General features: G+C 42.0%; 1 protein-coding gene across 7 annotated transcripts in view; it reads left to right on the top strand.

Annotated features, from left to right (window-relative positions):
- The window catches only part of TDRD12 (tudor domain containing 12), a 234,520-nt gene extending 223,550 nt beyond the window's left edge, over positions 1-10,970 (top strand). For 5 of the 7 annotated variants that reach the window (XM_075940127.1, XM_075940126.1, XM_075940125.1 and 2 more), the window contains 5 exons: positions 235-348; positions 445-598; positions 686-752; positions 1,420-1,531; positions 7,399-10,970. In XM_075940127.1, the coding sequence (XP_075796242.1) occupies positions 235-348; positions 445-598; positions 686-752; positions 1,420-1,520 (436 nt within the window). In that variant the 3' untranslated portion in view covers positions 1,521-1,531; positions 7,399-10,970. The remainder of the gene's footprint in view (positions 1-234; positions 349-444; positions 599-685; positions 753-1,419; positions 1,532-7,398) is intronic. The other 2 variants (XM_075940128.1, XM_075940130.1) reach the window with 1 other exon arrangement.
- The last annotated feature ends 6,369 nt before the right edge of the window (positions 10,971-17,339 follow it).

Below are 17,339 nucleotides of genomic sequence, written 5' to 3'. Positions count from 1 at the left end.
TTTTTTTTCTTGGGGGAGAGGGTTTGAAATGGAGTTTTGAATAAAGTGACAGAGTATATTTAATAGTTATAATTGCTGGGTGGAGTGTTTACCTTTTTCAGCTAAATGATATTCTTGTGCTGAATGATATTCTTATTGGTCATAAGTTCAGTTATTGTTAGTATGCCTAGAACTTTTGAATGTGTGAAGATACTTGAAATAAGCTCAATTTAACTAGTCTTTTTAAAATTTTAGTTTCTATCCAGAAATAAAATGGTTTCAAAAGGAAGATACTGTTACCATAAAGATAAAAATAAGAAATATACATGACCATAAATGTGAATTTTTCAGAGACGAGATTGTTTTCAGGTAAGTTCAAAATATACATCAAGAGATAAAATGACTTACCAGCTTCCATTTCATTTACAAAAAAGAACTAACTAAGTTTTGTTTAAACAAATACAGTGCATTTTCAGGAGGCAAATTTTATGTGGCTGAGATGAAACTGCATGCAAACATACATAAAGAAAAGTCTGTGTGTGTGATTAAGAATGAAGAACCTATGATTATCCTTGCAAAAGACAAGAAGGAATTTTGGTGCCATCTACTAAAGCATAAGGTGAATAAATATGGATTAAAATATGTATGCATAAAGTATTAATATTATGTATTGAGCTATATAGTTAAATTTCATTTCTGTTAACAGAATCCTAATGTGTCTCTTGATTTTGAACACTGGGAGGATTTAGAAGATAAAAGCCCCTTTCCTGTTGGTAAGACATTTACAAATATCAATGTTAACATACATTTGTTTGCAGACTATGTTAAATTGATTTGTTTACATACTGCTGTGTACCTGAGAATAGGTAGTTCTGACTCCTAGAAATGTCAGTGTTTATAGAAAATGTTTTGTTAGAAGATTTGGTGGCGGGGGAGGACTTGGGGTATTTTGTTATGGGCTGTGTATAGTTAACTGTGTTTAGCTAATGTTTTTAGAGTAACTTTTTAAGGACCCTTTAGTACCAATTTGTTCCTGCTCATATTCCTCAAGCAATCTGAACTAGTAGGATTCTGTTGCATAGATCGCCATTTCAAAGGCCTAAAGAATTAAACTCTCTCACTATCCACCATTAAGTAGTGATAAATAAGTTAGAAGTTTTTTTTTTCCACAGGACTTTGATTTACTCAGTTACTTGACAAATACCTGAAAGCATTCAAATTGAAAATGTATTGATTATACTCGAGAAAATGAGGAATTAAATCCAGCTTCTGTATTGAAACTGAGTAATTGTGCAGAACAAACTTATTCATTTGCTACCAAGAGAGTCTCTCTTTTTGTAGTCAAAATGTCAGTCTTCTATTTTAATTTATTTGAAGAGGAAAGGGTTAATTTCACTTTCAGTGCTGAAGTGTAATGGGTCTGGTCCATTCATCCATCAGAGTACACCTGGTGGCTACCCCCGCATTCCACCAGTCAATTCAAGGACAGACGGTGTTCTCTCATGACATTATGGTCAGGTTCCAGCGGTGGTCTCACATGACTTGCCCATAGGTACAAAGTCTTGTCCCACTCTCCTTTTCCACTGTTGTAGTTTCTGGCAAGAAGGAACTGAGGGCAGGGAAAGTGGCACACTAGGAGTTGCCCAAACCACTCACCTATGGGTACTTCCACGGGGAAAATCTTCCAGCACTGGTGCATGGATTAAATATACACACACCTAATGTGGAGTGAAAGAGTAACATGCCTCAAAGAACACCATTTGCAGAACAGGAAACTGTCTTTTCTTTAGACCTTTCCCATAGAGTTTTGTCCTCTTGCTTACAGTTTCATATACGTTCAAGGATAAAATGAGAGATTGAGTCAGTTTAGTTCTGCCTTTATACCAAAAAGAAATTATTTGTCTGCTTGGCCTCTTGAACTTAGTCTGAAACTAGTATACACAGTTTGTCCCAGGAAGGTGATACTTCTGTGGAGACGGTGCCCTATCCAAGGATTTGTAGTAATTATTCCCCACTGATTTTAGCGCTTTGAGGAATCTGTTCAATCTTCCCCAGCAGAATCAGAATACATTCTCCCATCACAAACATATGCATAATACCTAAGGATATCCAAGTCTATGATTATTCCATATACCTTTGTATCTGGCAGTTTTGCATTTTCAAGATCACATATCTGTCAACTAGTTTTTTATACCTGTTAACCTTGCTGGATACATACAAGTGAGAGAGATTCTGTTCTAACTAGTCCATTATCTACAAAATTAAGTAAGATCTAATTGCCAGTTCTTAATTTATATGTGATGTCAGATCCAGAAAGAATACATTTGACTCCCTGGTCTTTCAGTTCTAGACCATTCTGCTGTTGGATCACAGCTTGACTCTTTAGATCAGGTCTTGAACTACTACTAGTTGGTTTCTGTTAATAAGAGTAATTCAGATATGTAACAAGAGTATTCTGATGTTGGCTTTAAAATGTTGCAGGCTTTAAAATGTTGCAGTGTATCAGGGGCAGCAGTTCAGGGGGGCAGGCGGGAGCCAATACATGCAGAGAGCCTGCACATGTGATCTTTGACATGTTGAGCTCCCCAACACTGGTTTGGGTGGCCCTATCCTTGCATGAAAGTGTCCAAAAGTTCACCACAGCCTTGTAGAAGAACCCCACCTCCCTCTTGCCCATCTCCAAAAGGATAGAGAGAGGGAATACTTTTGTCCAGTCAGTGACCACAACTAACTCTATTCTTATCCCATTCCAAGCTTCTTGGTGGTGGAGGCGGTCACCCAAAAGGAGAGGCAGGGGTAACTAGGGGCAGCACCTAAGGACAAAAACTCCAAGAGACTGGACTTGTTTAGTCAAAAGATTTATTCCTTAGCCAGTTTATAACTGAGGCTTGTTAACTACCAAGCATTCTTTGGCAACTAAAATTTCAACATGTGGCAGACCATGACTAAATTCGAGGAGGCATTCCTAGAGGATTCCAAGAAGGAGCTCAAAGCTCCCCTGGAAGAGAAAATGGGGTGGCCAGAGCAGTTTTGCAGGCTGCTTGTGATGTGACAGATTCAGCTACTTGTACAATAGCATCTGCTGTCCTGGTGCTCTCTCTGGTCTGTCCTCAGAGGAGCAACAGCAGTCTTTCCAGGGCCTCTCATTAGATGTCTGTGCTTTATTTGCTGAACAGACAGAGTCTACGTTATATGGGCTTAAGGACTCCTGCACTACGCTTAAGATCTTGGTGTTGTATATTCCTGCCCCAACTCGAAAGCACTTCAGCCTTCACACACCACTAGTCAGGGTGGCCAACTTCTGACAACAGCCCACTGCCATAAAGAGCAAGAGATACAAACTCATTCTGAGTTAGTCCTTGACTCCTGCCCAGTCGGGCTCAACTCGCCACAAGCAAGGGACAAATAAAAAATGTTGAGGGTAGGCTCTGGAGCAACATACCAGACATCTGCGTGGATTCAATCTCCTCTGCTCCACTTCTGGCAGCCACCTTTCCCATTTCCACCTGGTATGGGCTTCTATCACTTCTGACCCTGAGTCCCAGGGATATATCCTCCAGTTCCTCTTATCTCCCCACCCACCTCAGACCTTAGTGTATATCTCCAGAAACAAGTTTCTTATGGTCACCCTGGTTTCGATTATCCCCACCTTGAATCTGGGAGGCTTCAGCACCATATTGCAACATTGGAATGACTACAGCATTGTAGACATCAATCTTGGGTTGTGTCTTGATGTCATGGTCATCATAATCCACATTGGCACTGAAGAGTTGGTGGCAGATTTCATCATGAGTGCTGCTAGACAAATAAGTTTGGGGATAGGGAAAGTTTTTTTTACTTGGTCATCCACTGTGATGGCTGGTTCAGATAACGGTATGGTGGGTGTTGGCTGAAATAGAACCGTTGTCTTTCGTTCATTGAGAGTCAGTCCTAGCCTGTAATAGGCAGCAGCAAAAACATCAACGATTGCTTGGCTCTGAAGTGGCCCAGATTGAAGAGGCTACCATCCATCCTGTAGGTTATTTTGACTCCACCTGGGAGGTCATCTCCAATAACTTGGAGTATGGTTAACAAATATATATTAGCTAGTGTTAGGTGGCAGCCATGCTCCAAGTGTCAGGGCATACATATTTATCCTTACCTCAATAACTGGCTGGTCAAGGATAGCTCAAGGTCTGAGACAGAATATAGTGGTCCTCCTAGTGACCTGCTGATCCTTGGGTCATGACATCTAACTAGAGGCCTTCCGTCTCCCAGGAGTGGACAGCACTCTGATGGAATTCCTCAGTGAGGACTTGACTTCTCACCACAAGTGGTTGCTTCACCCAGACATGGCTGGCACAGTCTTCCGAAGGTGGGATCTTCCCTTCGTGGATCCATTCGCTATTGAGCAAAGCATAAAATGCCAGTGGTTTTGCTCTTGGGGTTGGAGGGAAGAGTGCTGGAAAAGGGCTCCACCTCAGATGCATTTCTCCTACTGTGGTCTGAAGAAATGCTGCATGTATGTCTGCCAATCCCTCTTATCAGTTGGGTCTTGTATTGGATCAAACTAGAGAAGGTTTGAGTGATCCTGATCACTCTGGTGTGGCCCCGCCAACACTGGTTCAGTGCTGTGATAGATAGAAGTGATGGCCATCACCCAGTGACTAAAAGGTTAAACTCAGGTAGCTAGAAAGGGTATTGGCAGGGGGCCAGAAAAACCAGTGGGATACAGTGCAGAAATTTGATTTATATATAGATACCTTGCCTGCTCTCCTTGTGTGAGTTCTAAGCTAAGGGCTGGAGGGAACAGATGCAGTCATCAGGACTACAATGCCTCCGTGAAATTTGGGACACGGAAGTAGACTGGACCATGAAGGGGTCATGAGTAAATAAGGATAAATGTGCATTTAGTCACAATCAGGGTATTTTTCTTTATTTTGGTAGAATCCATGTACTCCCCCCTCCTCCACCACCACCACCACCCCATTCACTATTTAAGCTTTACCCAGAGATACTATGTTCTCTGTGTTTCAATTTGTTGTTTTACTTGCTCTGTAACACCTGGCAACAAATCATGTTTTATTAAGTTTATCTTTTTGTTTTGTTAATAAAATCACCTTTTTTAAGACAATTTGTTTCTTGTGTCCTGGAAGGTAACGAGGTCTGTGTGTGTGTGTGTGTGTGTCTACCTAGCTTAAGAGGACAACTATCAGAGAGAGTTTGTTTTCTGTGCCTTTTGTTTCTTTTTTCAAGCTCTCTTGTGGCACCCCTGGGGAAGGAATTCAAGAGTTCCCTCCTGTTTTATTCCTTCCCGTTTTTTCAGGGTTTAAATGGCTTGATGGTGGCAGCCTATTTTCCAGATACAGTGCGTCTGTGATTCTGAGGAGTGTGTTTTGGTTTTTGTAAGCAGACCAGATAGATGCAAGGTATTAAAGGTCTTTTGTGGGCCCCCACTTTCTGCACTTGGAGTACCAGAATGCGGAACAACCCTGACAGGTGCATTCATGAGCACGGCCATGATCAGAGAACATTCATGATCAGAGAGAATGGCATTCATGAGCAGCTGCCATGGCCCTTCTGAATCACATGGACTGTTGCGGGATCCAGGTTGACTTTTGCAGCTCAATCTCGCATCCCTCCATCTTTCGGTATGCATGCTACGTGATTAAACGAGGAAGAGTACACCTCCTAGGATGAAGTCCAGCAGGTCCTCCTTGGCAGCAGGAAGCCATTTATGTACTTGCCATATCAGGCAAAGTGGAAGAGGTTCTTCCTTTGGGTTTTGGAATGTATCTCATCTCACCAGGTCATGCCCCACTCCAGGCCATCCTCAGCTACCTTCTGCAGCTTAGGAATCAAGGGTTGGAGCGCTTCTCCATCAAAAGTATACCTTGTCATCTCCAGTTTTCAAGAGCCAATCCAAGGGCAGATGATCTTTTTGCATGACATGATAGTGAGAATCCTGCAGGGCCTTGACAAGCTCAATCCCCAGGCTTAGGGACCCCATCCCATAATGGGACCTCAGCCTACTTATCTTGTGTCTCACCAGACCACCTTTCAATTCTCTTGCTTCCTGCTCCTCCTGTCCCACCTATTCTGGAAGGTGGTGTTCCTGGGAGCAATGCATTCAGCAGGATGGGTCTTGGAGATCAGAGCCCTGATCTTGGAACCCCCCCCCCATACATGGTCTTCTACAAGGACACAGTTCAGCTGCAGCTGTACCTGCCCTTCTAACCGAAGGTTCTCTCTGCTTTTCACGTTAATCAGAACATTTTTACCAGTCTTCTGCTCCACGTCTCAGAGGTCAGCAGAAGAGTGGCATCTCCATGCCCTGAACATCAGGAGGCATTCTACATGGAGTGTGACAAGTCTTTACTCAGATCGATGCAGCTGTTGCAGCTGATTGTAGCCACTGACGATAGAATGAAGTGTCTGTTTAGTGGCTTTGCAACTGGATCATCTCCTGTATCCGAATCTGTTAAGAGCTCATGATGGTCCCCCCCATCACCCATCTTGTGAGCTCCCTCAGTTGAGGCTGAAGCCTCATTGATGGCCTTTTGAGTGCATGTGCTAAGAACGCCAGTTTTAAACTGGTGATTGTCTTGTATTAATTGCTAGAATTAATTCATATCTAAGGGAGTCAGTATAGCCGTTCTAGTTTGAACTGGAGAATTTCTAATATAACCATGGACTGAATAATAGGCTATATTCAGTAGTTCAATAAGATCACCTATTGTTAATACTTTGTAAATTCATAAGGAAGTATACCCCTGTTTCACCTTAATTCTCAAAGTTCATAGAGCTGGCTAGGAAAACATTCTTTTAAACTTGTATCACAGTGAAATAATTCCATTCTGTGTTCTGTCTCCTGAAGTACAACTCTAAGTGATATTAATTTCAGTTCTGATGTATAACATAACCTCTCCTTTTAAGCAGCTGAACCAAACCATTATTTACACACCTTCTTTCAAAACCAGGTAAATCCAGGTAATATATTGGATTTGGGGAGCAAATGGTTCTTTTAGAAATTGGTAATAGAGTACAGAACTTCTGGGTCACTAATGCATGTTTAGTCTGTTAACAATAAAAGGACTCTTTCTTCTAATCCTGAATGCAGAATGCTTAACAAAACACCAGTTCTGGACAGAGTTCCCTCTAAGATGTGCAGCAGCACAGCTTCACAGGTGCTTAATCAGCCCCGTCCCGTCAGAGGCTCAGTGTTCCATGCATGGAGCTGACTGACTGGGTGGGGCTGATTAATGGTTCTGGACATGATTATTATCTCTTTCTCCCCCCCCCCCCCCCCCCCCCCCCCCAGTATGTGCTTTGCCTTTTTAAAGGACAAATCCTCAGCATATTTTTTCATATTACTTAATCAAAATATATTTAATCTATTTTTATTTTATAATTTATTACATTTCCCCTTCATTATTGTAGGTGTGAAAAAAGTACATCGTGCTGTATCATTGATAACAGAAGAAATGGAAGAATCTTCAGAATATAGTGGAACAGAGAGTGATGACTAGTCTGCAAATAAATCTCTACCAATTCCTTTTCTTATTAAAGATTGTTTTGCCACCCTTATTCACATGAGTTTTTCCTTTAAAACACTATGGAACTACTTGTAGAGTTTAAGGGGTGCAGGATGAAGTCTTCAATTTTTAGTAGAATAATAGTGAACAGAGCCCTTCATTGTGTTAAAATATGTTTGATTTATTTTTGGTGACTGGAATTTGAAATATTTTATGCCATGCAAAAAGGTTGTTATTTATGTTCCTCTCAATATTTTTCTTTAAAATAGCTTTGACACTTATTGATGGTATATTGTATAAAAGCTATGCTGCCCAGATAGGGAAAAAAAAAAGAAAAGTAATATATTGGATTTGGGGAGCAAATGGTTCTTTTAGAAAATTGGTAATAGAGTGCAGAACTTTTGGGTCACTAATTCATGTTTAGTCTGTGTAAACAATTATTAAAAATTGTTGCCATGTTATGGCATCAGTGAAATTAAGTGCTGATTCTAAGTCCAATTCTTAGTGAACTGATACTGTTTGTGTGTGTCAGAATCAATTTCACTTTGGCACTAATTGGTATGTTTGCTGACAGTTCTGCATCAAGGTCAGGCTTTTAAAGGGGCCTGGAGACACAACTAACCTGGCAAGCCTCCTTTCAGATTAGAGTTAAGGTATATTGAGGTACAGATTGTACCTCCTGGTCCAACTCCTTCAGAACCTGACCTGAGTTCAGGGATTTTCCTGGATCAGGCAAGGTAATTTCTGGTCCCTCCTGCCATCAGCCCCGCCCCAGCCCTGGTCTGACTGCTAGCCTCCCAACCGGCTCTGTTTCTCCCCCCCCCCCCTCCCACCAGGCAACCCCGCACACTGAGCTTCTAGCCCTGTCAGGCAGCCCCATGCTAGGCTTCTGGCATCTCTGCTGGCAGCTTACTGACCTGCTGGCCCACAGGGCTCCCGGTTGCCTGCCCTCCTCTGGGACTCACCTTTCAGACCACAAAAGTTGCCAGACCAGAGAGTCTCAGTTTAGAGAGGTTCACTATGTAGTGGGAAAGGTTGCATTGCTGCTTTTAATACTTGGATGGATGGATGGATTTAGTCTCTTTATATCAGTTTGGCTTCAGTTGGTGCTTTTTGTGAACATTAGTTGAGATAAGAGGACAGGACAATAAGGAATAAATTATTTTTTCCCTTTCACACAGGTCAGGTGTAAGGTCTTATTGCTCAGCACTAAAATAATTACTTGCATTTTATTTAGAGCCTTTCATCTAAAGATCAGACCTCATCCCATCAACTAGATTTGTGTGCACAGACACAATCATACATTTTTATAACAGTCCTCTAATGTGGAATTTAGCACCATTAAACAACCTCCAGCAATACAACACAACAATTCAGGACAAAGATTGAACAATCACAGTAAAAACTACAAAGGAACTTTATTTAGGAGGAATGCAATTGTCAGTTGTGATTTTAGCTAGGATACCAAGAATAATACCTTTACTTTTTAACATAGTGTTAGCAGTATATGAGTATCTTTACTTTAAGATCCAAGGGAGCTACAATAATGATAAATTTGCAATAGTAATTAATTGTGTAACATACATTTGTTAGCTAAAAAGGAATAGAAGCATACAGAGTAACTACCAGTTTGTTTTTCTTATCCCAAATATTACTTTGCTCATTTGAAATCTGCAGTGTAATTTAATATTGTAATAAATACAATATTAAAAATACAGTGTTAAGACTATCTATTTTGACAGTCTGGTTATAAAAGATAATTTGTACAGTATAGTTTACATTTGCGCGCAGGGACGTTCAGATTTTTATATGCTGTTTTTTTTTTAAAGTATTTAAAAGTTATTCAATAAAAAAATTAATTTTGACCTTGCTGAACATTATTATAAAGATGGTTATTACTGGTCAGATCATCTAGATAATTCCTTGCCAGTGCAAGACTTTTCCCATTCATATGTTTTAGAATAGCAGATTGGAAAATATGCTGTAGGGAACAATTCTGCACTGGCAGGTAGGTCCATTAGGTGATATAACAGGTATATTGATGTATTTTCTGTCTCTCTCTTTTGTTTCAATTTTGTGCTGATGTAGAAAAGCATGATTTAGTGGTTAAAGCACAGCTTAATAGGCGTTAATAGACTTAATTAGGGTTCTGTTCCCAACTGTCACATTTCTTGTGTGACTTTAGGCCAGTTTTTTAATCTTTGCTTCCATTTCCTCATCTATGAAATGGGTACATTTACACAAAGTAGATGTGTGTACCTACTGCCAGGGTGTGGTGTTAGGGTAATCTAATCTTTAAATTTCATTGAATTGTTTATGTGCATGGTGTTGTTCACTTTATATACTTCAATAGTATGAATCCTACAAGATCATTAGCATTGTTATAGTTATGAAGATGAGATGATGCCTGTAGGTAAATGTTCTGAAAACTAATACATTCTTTCTCAGACACTCCAATTACAAACTGTAGTTCTCATTTAAAGGATGATAAATAACCTTTCAGCATTCCTCCTTTAGTTCTGTTTATCCTAATGAAGAATTAAATATGTATCCAAAATATATTGTCAGGAATGTTGTATATATTTGTCTTTCTAAGGAATTTAATTTGTGAAAGGCTAAACAAGTTGTTCTTAATAGTTAAACTCTGAGCTAAAACCAGCATGTAAAGATATGAAAATCTGGTAGAATGTCCTATGGGTCCTCTGGATTTTAATTATCTATAGCAAGAGATTTTTTTTCTAGGAATCACACACAAGAATGCAAGTTATTTTCTGTTCTAGAACGGGTGGGCAAAGGGGCCTCTGCGGGAGGATCTGGCCCACCAAGCAGGTGCCCTGCCACTCCCCTGTCCCCAGGCCAATTAAGACCTGGGGATGGGGGGAATGTGTGATGTCTCTCGCTCCCTGCCTCCTCCTTGCAAGGGGTGCACGGTACTTAGAGTGGACCGATCCACTCTAAGCACCACGCGCCCCTTGCAGGGTGGGGACAGGGAGTGAGAGACTTCCCATGTTCCTGATTGACCCAGGGGTGGGGAGTGCGCAAAGTCTCCTTCCATTGCCAGCGGTGCGGGTGCCTAGAGGGAACCACCAGCTGTTCAGAACAGATGGCAGTTCTGTCTAGGTGTGGGGAGGAGGGACAATGACTTCATGTGCTTCCCCACCCTCAGGCCAATCATGGCTGCAGTAGTTTGAGACCAAGCACAAGCTAGGACTGCTTAGTCCTGGCTCAAGCCAGGTCCCAGATGCTGTGACTTTGCTTTTTAAATGTCTTGGCATGTGCCTGGTCCCAGGCCTCTGCGGCTCTGCTACATTTAAAAAGCAGAGGCACTCTTAATACATTTTAAAAACAGAGGTTCAGTGTCCGGGAGACTGGGTGGGAGCAAGGACTTAGCTGTTCTGGCTTGCCCCTGCTCCTAGACTACTGCTGCTCTGCTTTTTAAATGTAGTAAGAGCCACCAGTAAAAAGCAGAATGGCAGTGAGCCAGCCCCCTTATCGACGAATCGAGTAGTTGATGGAAATTCCAAAAACTGCTAGATTAGCTTCCTAACTGCTATTTAACATTCCTACCCTGGACTAGATGATCATAATGATCCCTTTTGTCTTTAGAATCTGAGAAAAAACCACTGTCCATTTGAGATCACATGAGCCATCTCTGCTCCTATTCACAATTGTATTCTACTTCTATAGCAACTATAACAATAACCATGAATAAGCAATATCAAGAAAATATTTTTAACCTTATTATAAATTAAAGCAGATAGAAACAAAGGAATTAGTCTCAGCCACCTCTTTGAACATCAGTTTTGGGACCTGTACAATGAAACAAAGGAAATCTCAGTGCAATTTTTGTCAAATAATTCCTTTTCTGCCAGTGCAAGTAAAGCTGGAAGGGGCAGTGCTTGACTGTATACCTGGAAACAGATTATCTAAATTTGCAGGTAATAAAGCTTTCCTTTAAAAAGATAATGAACTGTGTTATCAATAGCGGTGAGATTTTGTGAGCCCCCTCCTAGTCACATTTGCTTTTTCCACATACATATGAATCAAACAAAGAATATTGTTAAACTTGCCATCTTTTAACTTTTTGTGCTAGCTGATTATGAATATAGTGTTGATGTGGCTTTCATTAATAGTTATTTACGTGAATTTGAATTAGGGATTTGTAAAACAGTGAAATATGGCTTGCAAAAGAGATTTTTCTATAATGTTTGGGAAAGCTTATAAGAATGGGTGATTTGTGTTAATGATTGTACTACATGAGGTATTTTTATATAGGTACAGGCAGTCCCCGAGTTACGCGGATCCGACTTATGTCAGATCCGCAGTTACGAACGGGGCCCGTCTCCCTGGTCTCCAGCAGACCAGGGAGAGGAAGCAAAGCGGCAGAGCACGTGGGCAGCGGACAGCCCAGACGCGTCTGGGCTGTCCGCTGCCCGCATGTTCCGCCGCTTTGCTCCCCGTCCCCCTGGTCTGCAGACCAGGGAGACGGGGAGCAAAGCCAAGGAGCCCGAGGGCAGCAGGACAGCCACGGCGCGTCTGGGCTGTCCCGCTGCCCCCGTGCTCCGCGGCTTTGCTCCGGACGCCTGTGGTACAGCAGCTGGGGCGCTGCCGGTTGGTCCCATAGCGCCGCTCTGGGCGCTACTGGACCAACCCGGCAGCACCCCAGCTGCTCTGCCCCAGGCGTCCTGATTCAGCCACTGCTGGTCAGTTTCAGCAGCGGCTGAATCAGGACGCCTGGGGCAGAGCAGCTTGGGTGCTGCTGGGTTGGTCCAGTAGCGCCGAGGAGCGGCATCGCTACTGGACCAAGCCAGCAGCACCCCAGCTGCTCTGCCCCAGGCGTCCCCAAGTCAGCCGCTGCTGAAACTGACCGGGGGCTGACTACAGGAAGCCCCTGCCCCGGGCTTCCTGGAATCAGCCGCTGATCAGTTTCAGCAGCAGCTGATTTGGGGATGCCTGGGGTTCTTAAGTTGAATCTGTATGTAAGTCAGAACTGGCGTCCAGATTCAGCCGCTGTTGAAACTGATCAGTTTCAGCAGCGGCTGAATCTGGACGCCAGTTCCGACTTACATACAGATTCAACTTAAGAACAAACCTACAGTCCCTATCTTGTACGTAACCCAGGGACTGCCTGTATTACAAAATTTTAAATCTGCATATTTAGGATTTGAGTTAAGGCTACAGATTAGCTGTTTTGGATGAGTTTGGATATATGTGAGCTATGGGCGGTAAAAACAGGGAGGCAGTGTTAAGATGAGTAACAGATGAGTAAAATGTACAGGAGCGTTGAGTGATTTAGCCGTATTTTCTTTCTTTTGCTGGGGTATGTGCGGATTTCCGAGATGTTTTAATATTAATATAACATGTTTTTATGTTCAAAATTAGTCACATGTGTACCTGTCAATATTAGTATGATTCCTGTAGAATCCTAATGCCTTCCTTATCCCCATACCACTGTTTTCTGACCTTACTCTCCCACAAGTGTTGATTGCTCTATTCTCTGATCCCACTATTTCTCCCACAGTTTACCAAATTCAATTGTATGTTAATCTAAATATTGATTCTCACAATTTTTAAAACCTGAACTTGTTAGAATATTGTGAAACATATTTTGAATGCTGTGTTCCACTCTTTTGGATGTTTATACTGCAATCTGAGGTGTGATTACAGCTCAGATTACTTATGCTAGCATGGTTAATAATAACAGTGAAGATGCAACTGAGCAGGCTCCAGTATCACAAGTAGTTGTTCAGGGTACAGTAAAATTCCAATTGTCCGGCATCCAGTGGTCTGGCACTCCTGATAGTCCGGCACCAACTGGAACTCGGAAGTGCTCCAGCCAGCCAGGCAATTGGAGCTGCTCTGCCCCCGGCTTCCCCAAGTCCACCACGGGTCAGTTTCAGTAGCAGTGGATTTGGGGAAGCCCTGGGGCAGAGCACCCCAGTTGCTCTGCCCCTGGCTTCCCCAAGGCCGCTGCTGCTGAAACTGACCACCGGCTGACTTGGGGAAGCCAGGGGCAGAGCAGCTGGGGTGCTGCTGGCTTGGTCCCGCAGCGCCGCTCAGGTGAGGGGCGGTGCTGCGGGATCAAGCTGGCAGCACTCCAGCTGCTCTGCCCCCAGCTTCCCCGAGTCCGCCGCTGCTGAAGCTGACCAACAGCTGACTTGGGGAAGCCGGGGGCAGAACAGCTAGGGTGCTGCCGGCTTGGTCCTACAGTACCACCCTCTCCCATGCTGCGCAGTTCCCCGCTGACCCCCTCCAACTCCACCCCAGACCCTTCATAGCCCCCCTTCTGGTACTCCGGCATATCTGATAATCCGGCACCCCCTGGGTCCTAAAGGTGCCAGATTATCGGAAGTTTACTGTATTTGGTATGTTCATACAGTCTGCACCGAAATGTCTGCCACCATCATATCTATATTGCTACTTTTCTCCATGCTAGTGTAATTAAAGCAAGCATAGATATGTGTACCCAAGCTGCAGTCACCCAATGTGTGGCAGTATATACATAACTTTTGTTCATCATTACTCTCTTCAGTACACATCTTAGGTTTACTTCTAAGTGCATTCTGTGTCAAAAAACTAATATATCTATACACAGTATTTAAAATTCTGCAAAATTCTACAAATTTGATTTCTCAAATAAATGCAGAGGCTTCAGAAAGGCATTGGGGAGTACAGACCAGTAGCTGCACAGAGGTGGGAAATAACTCTGCAGTCCCCCCTGCTCCCCACACACACAAACACCAAAAACATGGCTAAGCAGTGAGGCTGCATCCACCCATGACACACTGAAAGGACTAAGTATGCCCCAGAAATACCCATGGGCCATGCCTTTCCATACCAGGTGTGGGAGAGGCAGGCTCAGCATGGTGGGATCCAAGTGTGAAGGAACTTAGGGAGAGCCAGGTGTGGGTTGAGAGAGTTTCTGTGTGGAACAATCTGGGTGTGAGCAGTAATCTGGATGCATGGGAGCTCATTGGGGAGGTTCTAGGGTCCAGATGCTGGGGGAATCTGGGACTTAATGGGGATGAGAATTGAGGTGCAGGTGATTGGGGCTTAATAGAGTGGGGATCCATTTGTGGCTGGCTTGTAGGGGTAGTGCAGGGGGAATTAGCAGGGGAATTCTGGATTTGGGGCCTAAGTATGAAATATATATTGCAAAAGAAATTATGAAGTCATCATATCTACATAAAATTAATGCATTTATTCTACTCAATTCTTTTTGTTTTTCTAGTGTTAGCTCTTGCAGAGTCATGATTTATGTCATTGTAATTAAAACACCTGACAATTTCATTCTCAGTGATCAAAAGGGACAAAACTCTGAGGTGTTCTTGAGTCAAGGACACTTTTGACCCTTGTTAGAAGAGAGAAGGAGCATTTCTGCTACAACTAGTAATCATTAGTGACAAATACAATCATAATGCAGTTTCAACATTTGGGAAACATTCCCTCGCATTGGATTCTGTGATAACTTGGTACATTCAAATTGATAAGCTTTCATCTTATTTTTCTCTAACTGAGAGTGATGTGAGTTCAATTAATTGAAGAAATCCTTCAGTAAAATCTACTGGGAGATCATGTGGTTATTTCTGACATAGATACTTGATTCTTTTACTGACTGTGGAACTTGACATGTTAGGCAAAAATTTTGTCTGTACACTAAAGGTTTTGTCAATATTTTCATAAGCTTTGAACCAGTATTTTAATGATTTGTTAGTGATTTAGTGGTGATTTGGATGAAGATATTAACTCTGAAGGCCTCTCTGTCACTGAATGTGTGGGCAATTGCATCATCATACATCTGTCTTTTTTATGGAATTTGGCTGACTTCTACTCATAGTAAGCAGTCCTTGCAATCCTCTGAATTTCATGCTCATCAAAACTATCCCATATTTATTGAACAGTTCCCAAGACTCTTCATTAGGTTAATAGCAGTGGAGAAGTCAAATTGAGCACTTTGCAAACTTAGAATGCACATCCTGAATGACTGAAGTATATCATTCCAGACCTCACACAACATACCAGTTTTCAAAGTGTGCATTGTATCACTCAGGATCTTTGCATCTTCTCTTGTTGGTAATTTTTTAGATTAATCATCCTTGATCTCTAATGCTTCAACAGTGTTGGGGTATCCCAGCACAAGTGTATTCACAGCTTCAGTGTTGGCACTCCACTGTGTCCCTATGATTTGGGCACTGGCCATCCCTTTGGTAGAGATTATCTAAGAATCATCCAACGATTGGTTGATGTATGTATAGAAAATATTATTCAATTCTTGGACAAATACAAAAATCACAATCCACAGCACACTGGCCCACAAGATGAGAGTGTGCAGCAAGTGGTATGCAATCAATCATTTCATTGTGCTCTTTTGCCTTTGCCTGCATCCCTGAATATTTGCCACTCATATTTCTTGCATTGTCATATCTTTGGCCACAAAAAAGCCTGATGTCAATCCCTTTTTCAGTAAGGAAATTGAGTAGGTATGGAGCAATTTTCTCCCAGGCGTGGCTGGTAATGTTTATGAAGGTCATGAAACAGTCAACTGGTTGACTGGGTAGTATATAACACAAGATGACAGCTACATATGACACATCTGGTGTTGAGTGAAGGGATACTGAAAAATATCCCATATTTTTTATCTCATCTACAATGGTGGATAGTGCCGTATTTACCATCAGTACAATGAATTAATTACAAATAGTCTTTCATAGGTATGATGTGTGGCCTTTTACCCGATTTACATGCTCACAGAGGTGCTGAGCTAAGTAAGGGTCAAACTTTGCAATTAACTCTGGATCACCAAGGTAATTTGCCATTGTGTTTCAATCCAACAGTCTCATCTGAGCTATGAAATGACAGACCATACTCAGCAAGAAACACTATGGTTTCAGCTATGCATCTGAGAATGTTCTTCCAATAAGCACGAGCTTCCAAAAACTGGTTTTCAATTTGGATATCCATTCTGCCAGTAACTTTCAGGCATTGTAACTGTTAACTGACCATGTATGCTGCTCACAAATTGCGTGACTGGTTATGTATACAGTATTCTCCCAATCACTGAAGATTTCGCAGAACGTTCCCTACTTTTTGGTATCAGAAAACAGGCAACAATAAAAACAGTACACTTTCTTATTGAAGATGAATAGATGAGCCATTCTCTCTTGCCAATCTGTTAGACTTCACATATTCAAACATTGATTCCAGTTGGTGTACTCTCGCTTTTCAGTGAGAAGTAAGGATCTAGATTCTGGCATTACTGTGGGCCCTTCTTAATACAGCATGCAGTGAGATCTTGAGAACTTATGTCCCACTTTCCTAGATTGTTGGAAAAGGATATTTTTATATTACTGTCACTGGGAAAGTCTTCAGAGGAGTGAGATGAGACTGCAGTTAAAGAAGTCACAGTGACAAGAGACTGCTCCTTTTCAGCAGATGTAGCAGGTTCAGTTGGGCTTGGGGATCTACTACAGTGTCCTATGTATAGCTAGCAGCCTCAGAAATAAATATATTCGCTCTTCCACATTAGATCAAAAGAATAATCATGGAATTGGAATGAAGGTAATTCTAGAGGTCAACTAGTCTGTTCCCCTGCACTCATGGCAATCTATTCTAGACTGGGAGATCAGCAACTCTGACATGAATAAGTTCTAGGCAGGAGCTCTGTATGCAGTGCAGCAGCTATGTTTTGCATTTGTTGTTTTAAAGCTTTCTATAAGAAAAAAAACCCTTGGTAACAGGTAGTTAGAAGTAATACAGTACAAAAATGTTCATCAATCATCTGATCTAAGTTAGCTCTTAAATAAGTGTACAGATATTAAACAAACTTAATCTAAAGCCTTTCAGCTT

The sequence above is a fragment of the Pelodiscus sinensis genome, chromosome 12 (genome assembly GCF_049634645.1).
Source record: "Pelodiscus sinensis isolate JC-2024 chromosome 12, ASM4963464v1, whole genome shotgun sequence".
NCBI lineage: Eukaryota > Metazoa > Chordata > Testudines > Trionychidae > Pelodiscus > Pelodiscus sinensis.
This window is presented reverse-complemented; position numbering and strand designations above follow the sequence as displayed.